The sequence below is a fragment of the Amphiprion ocellaris genome, chromosome 7 (genome assembly GCF_022539595.1).
Source record: "Amphiprion ocellaris isolate individual 3 ecotype Okinawa chromosome 7, ASM2253959v1, whole genome shotgun sequence".
NCBI lineage: Eukaryota > Metazoa > Chordata > Actinopteri > Pomacentridae > Amphiprion > Amphiprion ocellaris.
This window is the reverse complement of record NC_072772.1, coordinates 5,282,507-5,296,622: the sequence shown is the minus strand read 5'-3', so window position 1 is coordinate 5,296,622 and position 14,116 is coordinate 5,282,507. Positions and strand designations below refer to the sequence as shown.

General features: G+C 40.5%; 1 protein-coding gene across 1 annotated transcript; it reads left to right on the top strand.

The window, feature by feature from the left end:
- Positions 1-7,131: 7,131 nt before the first annotated feature.
- On the top strand, positions 7,132-13,570 carry ap2s1 (adaptor related protein complex 2 subunit sigma 1). Its single transcript, XM_023285616.3, has 5 exons — positions 7,132-7,286; positions 7,869-8,018; positions 8,683-8,796; positions 9,670-9,729; positions 12,008-13,570. Exons 1-5 carry the CDS (start codon positions 7,284-7,286, stop codon positions 12,107-12,109), a joined length of 429 nt encoding a protein of 142 aa, XP_023141384.1. The 5' UTR covers positions 7,132-7,283; the 3' UTR covers positions 12,110-13,570.
- Positions 13,571-14,116: the final 546 nt, after the last annotated feature.

Sequence of the window (14,116 nt, the reverse complement as noted above, 5' to 3'; positions counted from 1 at the left end):
CTTTGCGCTCTTTGCGCTCTTTGCGCTCTTTGCGCTCTTTGCGCTCTTTGCGCTCTTTGCGCTCTTTGCGCTCTTTGCGCTCTTTGCCTTTTTCAGGCAACTTCTTGGTTTTGCCAGGAACCACCCTCCAACTCCAATCCACTGACACTCCACACCACAGACCACAACCTTTCCACTCCACTATCATCCTCCACAAGGTTCCCAGTGGGGAATCGAACCGTGACCCTCCACATGACAGACACACAACCTATGTGTGAGCTATCTTTCACACAAGGTCCTTCGTGGACTTTGTTCTAATGATGGTTGAAAGAGGTTGTCATACAGCCAAAGTATGTATATATTGTAAATAAAGCTGCTGTAACAATGTAAATTTCCCCTGGAGTGGGGAGAAATAAAGAACTTTATCTTATCTTAAAAAGTGTCAAAAGAGCCCTGGACTGGATTCGAACCAAAAACCTCCTGGATGAGAGGCAGATAACTTACCACTGCACTATCCTTCCTACTGGGTGTAACTGTTAGTTTTCGTAAATGATGGTACACAAAACTATTAAGGAGGTGAAGATAATAAAGGTACTAAGGTGGATTTCAACCGGGGACCTTCAACATGCCAGGCAAAAAACTTACCTCTACACCACCTGTCCTACAAGATGCTGCTCTAACTTTGCTTAAATGATGCTAGCAATTAGTACTGGAGCATCCAAAGGACACATAAAAAGTGAGAGTGGGGATTTGAACCATGGACCTTCAACATGTGAGGCACAGAACTTACCTCTGCACCACATTTCCTACAAGGTGTTGTTGTAAATTGGCTTAAATGATGGCATCAATCAGTACTGGAGCAATCAAAGGACAAATAAAAGGTGTGAGTGGAGATTTGAATCATGTGAGGTACAGAACTTACATTGTAGGTTTGTCTCTGAGACTGAATACACCCAATCTCATCTGATCTGCAAAGCTAAGCAGGGTTGGGCCTGGTTAGTATTTGGATGGGAGACTACCTGGGAATACCAGCTGCTGTAAGCTTTTTACTTCTCCTCACAACCTGAACAAGACACTGCTGGTCATTCACTAGAGACAGCTATCAACTAAAACCTCTTGGTTTCTTTATTATACACTCTATGAGGTGGATAAGCTGCAGCTCATGCTGATTTATTGCTGGTTCTGGTTGGAGCCAAAGAACAAAGGCGTCACCTGTTGGAGCAGCTGATGTCCTGCAGCCTCTTCACCACAGAAAGCCTCTGACAGCTTCAATTCTTTACACTCTGACTGCAAGACACCAATCACATAGGAACATATACATGTGTGGAACAAAGAGCTGAACTGACACTCAACATGTGTTTGACCATTTATTGATAAAGACATTCAAACATGTCTAGAGATAGAACACCAACGCACGGTGTAAGAAAGGTCAGAACAGACTTCACCTGCTCAGGAAACTGAGGTCCTTCGGGGTGCAGGGAGCAATTCTGAGGACCTTTTATGGTTGTGTGGTGGTATCAGCCATCCTGTATGGAGTGGTCTGCTGGAGCAGCAGCATCACGGCTGCAGACAGGAAGAGACTAAAGAAACTGGTTAAGAAAGCAAGCTCTGTCCTGGGCTGGTGTTAGACAGGAGGATGATGACAAAGCTGTTGTCTATCATGGAGGACATCTCCCACCCCCTGCAGGAAACAGGACCATCACCGGCAGCTCCTTCAGGGACAGACTGCTTCACCCACGATGTTTGAAGGAGGTCCTTCCTTCCTGCAGCAGTCAGACTGTGTTCAATCAAACCTGCTCCCAGTAGTTCAGATCACCCATGAAGTAACTGCAATAAAATGTAAATAAGTCAATATGTGCAATTTCACAAGATTTTTTTTTTTTTACAAGCATTTCTATTTCTTCTCTAAGGAGAAAGCATCTATTTATATCTGTGCACTGAGTGCTGCTTTTCTTTTTACTTTTTTTCCTATCTGCTACTGCCACACTGAAAATTTCCCCACTGCAGAATCTACCTATCCATCCATCTATCTATGGTCCATCTACCTCCCTACCTATCTATCCATCCATCCATCCATCCATCCATCCATCCATCCATCCATCCATCTATCCATCCATCCATCCATCCATCCATCTCTCTCACAGGTGTGGGGGTTGATTCACCTGTTCTCAATCACCTTAATCCACGAAGGCCCGGTTCTTCATTCTTCCGCTCTCTGCCAGACCAGAGACTTTGAAACCAGAACCTTTCTCCTACAATTAGTCTGGTTTCCCCTTTTTGTTTTCACCTTGGTTTAGATATCCTTTCTGTGTTGGTTTTAGTTTCATTCGTTAAATAAACTCCTTGTAATCTTTGACCTGTGTCTGCAGATGTCCTGTGACACCAATGATCCCATCTGATATTTAGCATGTTTTCAATTATTGTTCCCATTTCTTATAAAAAAAAAAAAAAAAAAAAAAAAAGCCCCCTGAAATCTGATCAGATAAATGAATGTGAAACTACTTTGGGTCTGCTGCAGCTGCCTCCCTCTGATCTTGTTCCTGCCCACAGCACAATCTGATCAGTGAAACACTGAAGGACAACTTCAGCATGTAAAACATAAATAAGCAAAGGCTGCAACTCGTGATTATTTTAATTTTAACTTAACTTTATGTGCTGTTCAAAAACTTTATTTTTTCTGCAAATGTGTAGTGATTCCAAATCTTGGTTAGTGATCTCCTTGATTACAAAAAAAATCTGTATCAACCCGGAAAAAAAACAAACATGTCAGGCACCCTATGATGTTAACTGTTTGCCTGAATGTTTTTGTTTAAAATCCTCAGTAATAACTTTTGACTGGTTGCTCTTAACCCTGTAAAACTCACTGCTGCAAAAATACAACATCAGCTTATTTTTTAATTACTATTTTCTATTATATATATCTGAAATAAACCCTAATCTGGGGTCTGACAGCAGCGTGAGGTCAAAGAAGCTGCCATCAGCTGCTGCACTTCTGTCCGTCCAGCAGATGGAGCCATGGAGCTGCAGTGAAGTGAAGAGCAGCACAAGGCAACCACCACTTCCATCCACTGACGCATTCAATTTGACTGACGCTAATGTTTTATTGACTTCCAACCACTAAACCAATAAAAGCTGCAAGCAGCGTTGGACGAGTCCTCGCATCCGAGCGGCCCGACTGGCCCACGCATATCCACCAGGAGGCGCTGCAACTGAGAGAGTAAAGTTTCAGGCAGATTGGAGCATGTACAGGCTACTTACACAGCACTTCCTGTTTCATGGCGAGAAATCCAAAATGGCCGCCAAGTGGTGCAAAGATGTGATTAGGGCCGGACTCTGATCATACATGTAAAATTTCAGGCAGATTGGAGCATGTACAGGCTGGTTACACAGCACTTCCTGTTTCATGGCGAGAAATCCAAAATGGCCGCCAAGTGGCACAAAGATGTGATTAGGGCCGGACTCTGATCATGCATGTAAAATTTCAGGCAGATTGGGGCATGTACAGGCTGGTTACACAGCACTTCCTGTTTCATGGCGAGAAATCCAAAATTGCCGCCAAATGGTGCAAAGATGTGATTAGGGTTGGTCTCTGATCATACATGTAAAATTTCAGGCAGATTGGAGCATGTACAGGCTGGTTACACAGCACTTCCTGTTTCATGGCGAGAAATCCAAAATTGCCGCCAAATGGTGCAAAGATGTGATTAGGGTTGGTCTCTGATCATACATGTAAAATTTCAGGCAGATTGGGGCATGTACAGGCTGGTTACACAGCACTTCCTGTTTCATGGCGAGAAATCCAAAATTGCCGCCAAATGGTGCAAAGATGTGATTAGGGTTGGTCTCTGATCATACATGTAAAATTTCAGGCAGATTGGAGCATGTACAGGCTGGTTACACAGCACTTCCTGTTACATGGCGAGAAATCCAAAATGGCCGCCAAATGGTGCAAAGATGTGATTAGGGCCGGACTCTGATCATACATGTAAAATTTCAGGCAGATTGGAGCATGCACAGGCTAGTTAGACAGCACTTCCTGTTTAATGGCGAGAAATTCAAAATGGCCGCCAGGTGGTGCTATGACTGTGAGTGTATATCGACCTATGGACGTGATTAGGGCTGGACTCTGATCACACATGTAAAGTTTGAAGCAGATTGGAGCATGTACAGGCTAGTTAGATAGCACTTCCTGTTTCATGGCGAGACATTCAAAATGGTCGCCAGGTGGCGCTATCACTTTCACTGTATATTCGTCTATGGAACTCATCAGGGCCGGACTCTGATCACACATGTAAAATTTCAGGCAGATTGGAGCATGTACAGCAGAGTTAGACACCACTTCCTGTTTCATGGCGAAGGATCAATAATTTTGGGGGTCGCCATGGCCACGCCCTTTGAGTTTTGTGGAGCATTTTGATAACTTTTCATCATGAGGCAGTGTTGCATGTACTGGCCAAATTTGACGTCTCTCGGACTTACCCCCGCTGAGTTATTAATCTCAAAAAATTTACAGCTAATTCAAGATGGCCGACTTCCTGTTGGATTTACAGTATGGCCGTGATTGACTTTTTTGGGTTTCCTGATGTGCTGAATATGCCTACAAAATTTTGTAGCTGTAAATGAAACGTCGTGCAAGTTGGCCTAATGACCAAATTTTCAATTTTCCAGGGGGCGCTATTGAGCCATTTTGGCACGCACGCGTGCCATTCCCTTAAAATATCAAATTTTTCGCTGGTCCTGATGTGTGTGGCGATTTTCATGCGTTTTCGTGTCTGTTTAGGGTGTCAAAAATGCGTTTTCCCCGTCCGTAGAAAAAAGTATAATAATAATAATAATAATAATTCCTAGGGTTTCAATAGGTTCCTCGCACCACTTCGTGGTGCTCGGACCCTAATAATAATTCTTAGGGTTTCAATAGGTTCCTCGCACCACTTCGTGGTGCTCGGACCCTAATAGTTCCTTGCATTCCAATAGGGTCTTCGCACCATTCGGTGCTCGGACCCTAATAAACCCAAGGGTTTCAATAGGGTCTTCGCACCATTCGGTGCTCGGACCCTAATAAACCCAAGGGTTTCAATAGGGTCTTCGCACCATTCGGTGCTCGGACCCTAATAATTCCTTGCATTCCAATAGGGTCTTCGCACCGTTGGTGCTCGGACCCTAATTATAATTTGTAGATACAGAAGTTCTTGTTCACTCTGGTTTGCCAGTTTGAAATGTGACCCTCCACTGACAACACGGTCAGGCAGGGTTCAAGGTGCAGCGTCCTCCGTTTGAATAAGTCCACGCGCTTCTGTCCCGTCACATTAGTCACTGTGTTCTCAGCAATATTTGCATGACCCCAATCACACAGAGCGAGATTAGCAGGGGTCAAAGTTTCTGTTGAATAATCTGCCTCTGTTTTACATCCCTTTCTCCTACCTCTGCTTTTTTTTTTTAAACACAGGCCAGGCTCTACCACAAAACTTCTGCTCACGTTGCTATTAAATTATGACACATAATGCTATTTGTGCTAAACAAACACCACCACATCACTCGTGTTTTTATTGCTCCAAGCAGGCCAGTATCAAAACACAGCTGCCAGCATTATATGAAAGACAAACTCTTTTTGTTTACTCGCTGGTTGGTTTTCCCTTTCATTTTATGTCTTCCACTATCCCACCTCAACGCTCTCTGCATTTGCAGCTGAAAATATTTCTGGGTCCCAAGGGCAAGCACATTCCTCCACTCACAGTTGTGCAATTCCTGACAATCACAGTTTCCCCCCTCCTCCTCCACCTTCACCCCCCTCCGACTCCCTAAACGCCCAGAACGCTCAGAGGCAAGCTGTCCAAGCTGTCTGGGCAATGTTCTGCGGTGAACTGGCTGCCCAGCCAGACCAGTAAACAAACTCGGAGGCCTGACTCTGCAGAAAACAACCACAAATAATGTAACCTCGAGAGGGTGCCAATATATATTGCTGGCCTGTCTTTTCATTCTGTACTGCAAATGAAAATAGTTCTTCGGCGTGTGACAAATGTGGTGTGGTACACTTAACCACATACATGGTGAAATACTAAGATGTGGCTGAAATATTATTTTTAAAGATGTTTTTATACAAAGGAAAAAGTGACAGGAGTAGTACTGGTGACGTTCAAATCATCGGTGATCATGGAAGGGAATAATGATAAAGCAGAGTGAAGGGATTACAGCCCAAATAAAATGACAGAGAAATCAAGATCCAGGCATTCAAGGTGAGTTTGAAAAGCAAAAGGCCTTTATTTCAGTGGCTAGAGACATTTAAACCAACACACTAATGCATGTCAGCTTAGACACTCAAAAAATCCCCCAAAAAACAGAGGTGCAATTCCCGAGTACCTGCATCACTTTCTCTCTCTGGCCTCTAGGGGCAACACTAAAGTATAAAACGGGAAGTACGGACAGGTGGTTACAAAACACTTCCCTAGTTAAGGATGGTGTAGACATAGGAGGATAAAATCTGCAATAGGGACCAAACATTTAGATTTAAAACCACAAATACAGATGCACTCCAGCAATATTATTATCATTTCATGGTTTCTTTAATGAGGGTTGAGCAAGGTCTTTTAAAGGGATTTTTTAATGCATAGATTATAATTATAATAACAGATTTTTAAAAAACTATTTTATTTGCAACCTAGCTATTTACTATATTAGTAATTAGTTTTTTTATAGTCTTTACCTGGGTTGCAAATGAGGCAGATTGTTTTATGTTTGTTTTAAATCTTTTCGTTTTTAAAACATTTGATAAAATACAAAAGAGTTATGCTTGTTTATATAAGAAATAACTATGAATTCTAAGCTGGTAAATCTAGTATAATTAAAATGGTGTTAAAACATTAATTTCATTAAAAACATTAGTTAAATGCTACATAAAAACACGGTCTTGTTACTCTTTGTTAATCTTGTCTATGTTTGTTGTTTTTCTTCAATTAAATATTTGGTAAAAACACAGAAACTAAAGAAAATACCAAAAGCTCCTGAAGATACCAGTGACAATCCCTTAGTCGCTCATGTGATCCAATAGATGGCCTTAAATGCGACGTCATGAAGCAACGCTGGTTCTTGTAGTTCTACATTGCCTTGTATTAGTTCAAAATGTGGCTTCGAAAACTACATTCCCCATCATGCACCGTAACGTCACGTAGTTTTCCACTTCCTGTTAGCCTGGGGAAGATAGCGGACGAGCGGTCGAAAAATACCGATGAATTAATGTAAAGCGTCTGCATAACTGCTCAGGAACGCCCTATTCTGGAGCCTCTAAGGTTAATATTTAGAAGACGAAAATGGTAAATATGTTCAAAATTAACACTGTTCTGTTTTCTTCTCATGCTAGTAGCGTATAGCATCTAGTTTGCTAGCGTTTGAGAGTTCGCCAGATAACCTCCTCATTCAGTTCAACGTTAGCTGGTTGTTAGGCCGAAGATTTGGAAAACACAGAGACAAACTAACACTTCGTTTCTATAAATCTTGTAGTGTTTATTCAGACGTTGTCAGGTTCCTGTACAATTATGTTGTCAAAATAAATGGGTGTGGTTTAGCTAACGTTATCTTTTGCTTCAGCTAAGCTAATGCTAGCAGTAGATATGTAGCTACAGTTACTCGCAGAACAATACTTTTAGCTTTTTGGATGATAGAATTGCAATGTATGGAGAGTTCATGTACTTACATTATAAATTAGAGGCCACAATAGCCAAAAAAGATGCATAGATACTCGTGTATAGCTTGTTTGTAAAGTCTTTGTTTCATAATACGGCCGTCTGGAATTACTTAATATTAGACACTAAGGATAAGGATTGTAGTTGAATGTTTCTGTTGCAGCTAATTTAAGCTAATTAAGTTATTGTCTTTCTGTCTTTTGCATGGCATAGATCCGCTTTATCCTCATCCAGAATCGAGCAGGGAAGACACGATTGGCCAAATGGTACATGCAGTTCGATGATGATGAAAAGCAGAAGTTGATTGAGGAGGTCCATGCTGTGGTTACTGTCAGGGACGCCAAGCATACCAACTTTGTGGAGGTATGGGATCTGTCAGTACCATATATATGCATTGCATGGCTGTATGGTTCTATTTGTCTGCATGATCCTGTAAGGTGTAATAATTGTGACTACACTGTTGTTTAAAATACCTGTTGTTTCTGCCTAACAGTACATCTTACAAACATGTTCACCTTGCACAATAAAAATCATAAATTATTTTTCAATGTTCTTAAACTGCTTGGAAGGCAGCACAACGTTGCACTCAGTAGGTGATATTATGACGGAGCACACCATTTAAAACAAAAAGGAATCCTGGTCTGCTGATCAGTATAATATGTATTTTGAATTGGAATCCGTTTCATTGCTATTTAGGTTTTCACATACAAGGATTTTGATTTGATGTTGCATAACAGTAAACACTGACAAGCAGATAAAACGTAAAGAAAATTAATGTTTTTAAAAAGCAAGTGTTGCAAGTGTAGCAAATAGCTATTATAAAAGTAATTATAATATTTGCAGTGTTCTTTAAGTGAGACAGCTATGCAGACTGTGCAGCAATGTGCAAATTATTTCCCTGGGAATGCGTAAAATCTCACAGTGCTTCACAGTTACTAGAAAATTTATGGGGTGGGGTTTACTGTAAAGCTCAGGAGTTTGTATTGTTATCATAATATAAGAGGATTTATGTGTGTTGTTCTCACAGTTCAGGAACTTCAAGATCATTTACCGACGTTATGCTGGTCTGTATTTCTGTATTTGTGTGGACGTGACTGATAATAACCTGGCGTACCTCGAGGGAATCCACAATTTTGTAGAGGTAATTGAAACACACAGCACATGATATATAGACTTAGTGAACTATAATGATTAGTTGTCATGGTCTGATCGTTTTCAGGAATGTCTCCTAGTGATTTTGTTCAGAATTGACCCTCCTCTACTGTCTTGCAGCTGTTTAATAACAAACCTGCAGCATTCTGATGGGATATAAAGACTGCAGTCAAATGACAATTAGTGGAAGAAATCTAATATAGAAATAGAAATAAAATCTTGTGTTTGTTTTTCGCTAAGACAAACAGACCATTTTCTCTCCAGAGCGCTCAGGAGTGAAGGTCATTTGATGTAATGTTTGACTATGAAGGAATGCGTCTAAGTGCCTTTCTTAAACACACTTGGATACACAGTATTAAGTTGCAGCTTGTAAGCCTGTTATTTGATATGGACACATCTACAAGAACAATAGATGTTTTTAGAGAATTATTTTGTAATCGCTGCACCCATTTTTAGGTTCAAATAAACTAAGCTGAACTGCACATCAGCTCACAGCAGGATTTTCTCACAGGCTCGCTTTAACATTCACTGTAGCAAATTCTGAACAAAGGGTCACAAATTCTGCCATTGTAAATGACACTGTATCGCTGCTTAAAACAATCTCTTGTGGAAACGAGAGGAGACCAGAACCACATTAATTTTAAACTGATGGATGTCCTTGTAGTAGAAATCATCTTATTACACGGTTGTTAAATGGATTCTGCTGCTTCTACAGTGTCACTTTGTCTTTTAAATAAGGCATCACATTAAGATATACAATTATATCTTTGTCTTACTAATGTAGGTTATTTTATTATCTGCGGTTAGCAATCTGATTGCATTAAAAGTTTGAATTTCTGTCGTCCTCTCTCTCTCCTGGAAGGTGCTGAATGAGTATTTTCACAACGTGTGCGAACTGGACCTTGTGTTCAATTTCTACAAGGTAAGGACACCGAGTGATTATTTTCCCCTCTATTCCTGAGATTTTCAAGTTATTATTTAAATACCTTGAACGGACAGACGGAACAGAGGAGGACAAAAGGCAGATGATAAAATGTTTCTTTCATTACAGTGCCATGGCAACTGATATACTACTGGCAACTAGATCAGTTATTCAGTGACATTCATCTAAACCATTTTAGTGGGGGATGGATCTATATTTTTCAAAGAAGAAAATGCTAAGAAATAAACATGTTTAATTCCCTTCCCCCACCTGCTGCTGCTGGTGTTGTCGCTAATTACCCAAGGAGTCTGAACATCCGCCCACATGTTTAACTTTAATGAATCACCGCGAGTGTTTGACAGCTCATGATCAGAAACTGGCAAATAAAAGAAACCAACTATTGACAACCAAAACCTATTTCACAAGCTCCGTCACCTACTTTTCCCAGGTGTGTCGCAAAAAGACAAAATGAGTCATCTTGTCATATTTGTCAGGTCACTTCATGTATGCTTTTAGTCAGCAGTCAGAGGTTATTTTTACATTGTGATGACACAGAGGTGGAGTTATGGGATGCTAAATACGAGCTAGGGAAAGACTTGTGGTATTTGTACACTGTTTTGTCCTAAATTTTCTTAGCCCTCTGAACCCCCTATCAGTTTCTGGGCATTTTTCTCAGAAAATGCTTGAATTTTGTTGAATTTCTTTGATTTCTTATTGTACAAAAAATGGGGGAAAAAAGCAGATTCAACATGTACAACATTTTTCCAAGTGCCCACAGATGTTACCAATACTGGAAAAAAATGGTTACTGTACGTACAGATACTTACATTTTTAATTTGTTTCCATACTTGCCTCCTATCTGCTCTGAGTAAACACTGCCTGCAGTTCAGCCCGCATCAGCCAAAAAGTCCTTTAAGTTTTGTCACGACTGTTGGTCATACTGATGTCTTCTTGGTTGCACAGCAAAGCATAGAATTTTTTTTTTTTTTTTAATAGAATCTGATAAAAGCAAATGTTTTATTTTTGGCCTGTTTTTAAATGAGGCATAAAGTGAAGTGATTTGGATTAAATGTGACAATTTTAAGCTTAGATTTTGCTAATTTTCCTGGCGGAAGGGCTCGTTGTCGAGAAGTAGTTCAAGAGCTGTCAGAAAGTTGAAAACCAGACAGTTCTTTATGTTCTGCAGAATTCTCAGTTTTTACAGAAGCTGGTTAGAACTAGTGCTGGGCGATATGGAAAAAATCATATTATCATGATAACGATATATATGACGATATACCACAACAAAGTATGTTTTCAGTTATTCTCTGAAAAGTTTGACAAAAATTTCATTGCTTACTTTTCTCCATGAAACTTCAACCTGTTGCTAGGGCTGGACTCGAATATTCGGTTCCCATGGTGGTATGCGGATATTAATTTTGAGATCCGAATATTCGCCCCCTCCTACCTCCACCCCCCGTCGGGCGTTACGAAGCGAGCCGAAAATTCGGCTCTTTCCTCCTTTAGCTCACCGCCTCTGACCTCACGGACCGAACCGAATGTTCGGGTCGTTCCTCCGTCCGTCCGTCCGTCAACTCCCCTCCCCCGGACGTTAAGGAGGGGACCGAATATCCGGAACCCAGAAACTGCTATTCGGGCCAGCCCGACCCGTTGCGCGTCCATCGCTCAGCACTCATGAGTTAAGTAACATAAAGCATGTCGCAAACCCGCGTGACAATCAAAGAACGTAAAGCAGCGTCATGTCGCAAAACCACAAGACGGAGTTTCTTTGCGAAAAATCTCTTTTTATTCTTTATTTTCACTTATATAAATTTAGAGTATGCATAGTGACAACAAAACACTAATACAATCGTCGCAGGCTATTTAATGATATATTTGCTGTAATAATTGATAAAATTAGGTTAAAAACGATAGAAACGATAGAAGAGCAATGGCACGATAGACACTTTTCTATCGTTCTCACGATATGTATCGTCATATCGCCCAGCACTAGTTAGAACAGTTAATATTTGGCAGTTTGTAAAATGAGGCTTGTACAATACAGTGATTTTGATAAAATGTCCCGCTTTTAAGCTGGATGTGGTTACTGTCTGAACAGCATGTCACAGATGAGTAGCTAAAGGAGCATCTTTTAATAGAAAATCTGATGATTCTTTCTGTTTTTACAAATTGCGACTGATAAATGGCATAATCTAGGCATGGAGGGGTAAACCTCTCAGTTTCTTTCATCACAGTGCTGGACCTTGTTTTCTGATGCACTGCCTGTCTGTGTTTGAAGGTCTACACCGTGGTGGATGAGATGTTCCTGGCAGGAGAGATCAGGGAGACCAGTCAGACCAAGGTCCTCAAGCAGCTCCTAATGCTCCAGTCACTTGAGTAGAAAATTGACAACCATCGACGCTACCTGCCCACAGATCTGCTGCCCTGGCACCCACACCAACATATTCCTAGTTTCTGTCACTCTGGGAAGGACCCTCATCATCCTCCTGCCTCGACATCGCCAACGTTTAAGAGAACTTCAGGAGAGGCGCGTTGTTTAGAAGAGAAATACGTAATATTGTTAAACTAACCTGTTTGTCATTACAGTCTGTATGTTGCAATATTCTGTAACCGTTGTACTGCTAAAGATGTCATCTAGTATTAAGGCTACACAGTACATTTCAACATGTTAACATTTCATATATCTCCTGTGTTACATTTTGTTCACTTCTCCTAAAGCCAGAGGCAGCAGAAAGTTAGTTTTTCTCATGTAGTAACCAGTTAGTCATTGCATTTATCTCTGTGCAGTGTGGAAATCAGTGTGACACTGCTACTCCTGCCCTCCTCCTCCTCCTCCTCCTCCCATTACCCAAAACATTTATTTAATGGCACTACTGTAACTAACAAGCACCATAAACAGAGAAAGCCTATAATGGTCTGTGTGCGTTGAGAACTTACAACGGTCTTGTAGCCATTTCTGTAAATCCACATAAAGAACGTTCTTCCACATATTACGGTATTCATCGTGGCTAGTGTGCATTTTAAATCTGGATCGCAGTACAAGCAAACTACAAGTAGAAAGCCCTTTAGGGCAATTGACCCATCACAGCAAGTTCATAATTGAATGGAGTGTACTCAGAATGAGTGCCATTTTGATGATGTGTTATGGCAACCTGTGCTGTGTCAGACATCCTCGTGGCTGATTGATGATAAATAGTGTAGGTTATGTTGGATCAGATGGTCGCACTTTGGATGTTGTAATGATTTTCATTGCATTTTAAATTATCAGCATAATTTCATCAGACTGATTACAGTAAATGGTGCTTGTTAGTCACTCATAAAACACTTAAACACAAACAACTCAGATGGAACAAGACCTGGACATAGAAAGTATATTTTACATAAAGCAGTACTGTGAAGTTTGCTTTGTATGGTGTGTACATACAGTGTATCTTGTGTTGAATATTGTGAAATTAACACATTCATTGCAGAAAGAGTGGTTCTTTCTCCCATTTCTGTACATTCCTCATTAAATGATTAACATTTTAAATTCAAGCCACATGAACTCTGACGGAAACATCTTTTATTCATGTCCCTTTGCTGAACTTAAATGTTTATGAAATTGTCATACTCTAATTTTAACCATATCCAATCTCAAAAGCTGTCAAAGATGGTTTCAAGTGTTGTTGAACTTTTGTATTTTTTTTTAAATATTAGACAATAGTGACATATGTACTGCTTCCCTTCTTGTCCACCTGTGAGTTTGTTGATGGAAGATGTGTGTATTACTGTCTCCTGTTCAACTACCTACATCAGTATGACCCATTTTGTGTAAATAATAAACAGATGAAGTGACACAACAGTTTCCACCTTTCACTTTGGATTCATCTTCAATGAAGAGGGAATTTTATTACATTCAAATCTTGACATTTTCCCACCTACACTTATTTCCTGATATATAACACGCAAAAAAAATACACCATTCTTCTGAATTTGTTGGCTTGATTCAGTATGAATCAGCTTCTAACAAGACTAAACAGGAACCAAAGATTTTTCCATCTAGTGTTTTAGCACCATCTACTGGCGAAAGAATCACCTTTTCTGCAGTAAATTATACAAAATGCAATATGAGGTCATCCTGACAGCCTGTCTTGGATCAATAAATCAGTCAATATATCCACTTCAGCTACATTAAACCACTCTAGCCGTTGCTCCATCGACCCAGGAGCATAAATCCAGACAATTGGACACAGAGGGCATTTACTCTTCATCATATGAGTCCTCTGATATCCTAACCTCAACCTGACTGCCTTTGGGAAAAATGATTCGACTAAAGAATGGCGAAGGAGGGAAATGAATCATGTACACAGATTCCATTGTTGAATTTCAAGGTCCGTTAAGTCAGCCG

Bases quoted from the DNA above. Each gene is read 5' to 3' on its own strand.
- ap2s1 (XM_023285616.3), top strand. The intron at 8,797-9,669 runs GTAATTGAAACA...CTCTCCTGGAAG, and splicing joins GAATCCACAATTTTGTAGAG to GTGCTGAATGAGTATTTTCA. The intron at 9,730-12,007 runs GTAAGGACACCG...CTGTGTTTGAAG, and splicing joins TTGTGTTCAATTTCTACAAG to GTCTACACCGTGGTGGATGA.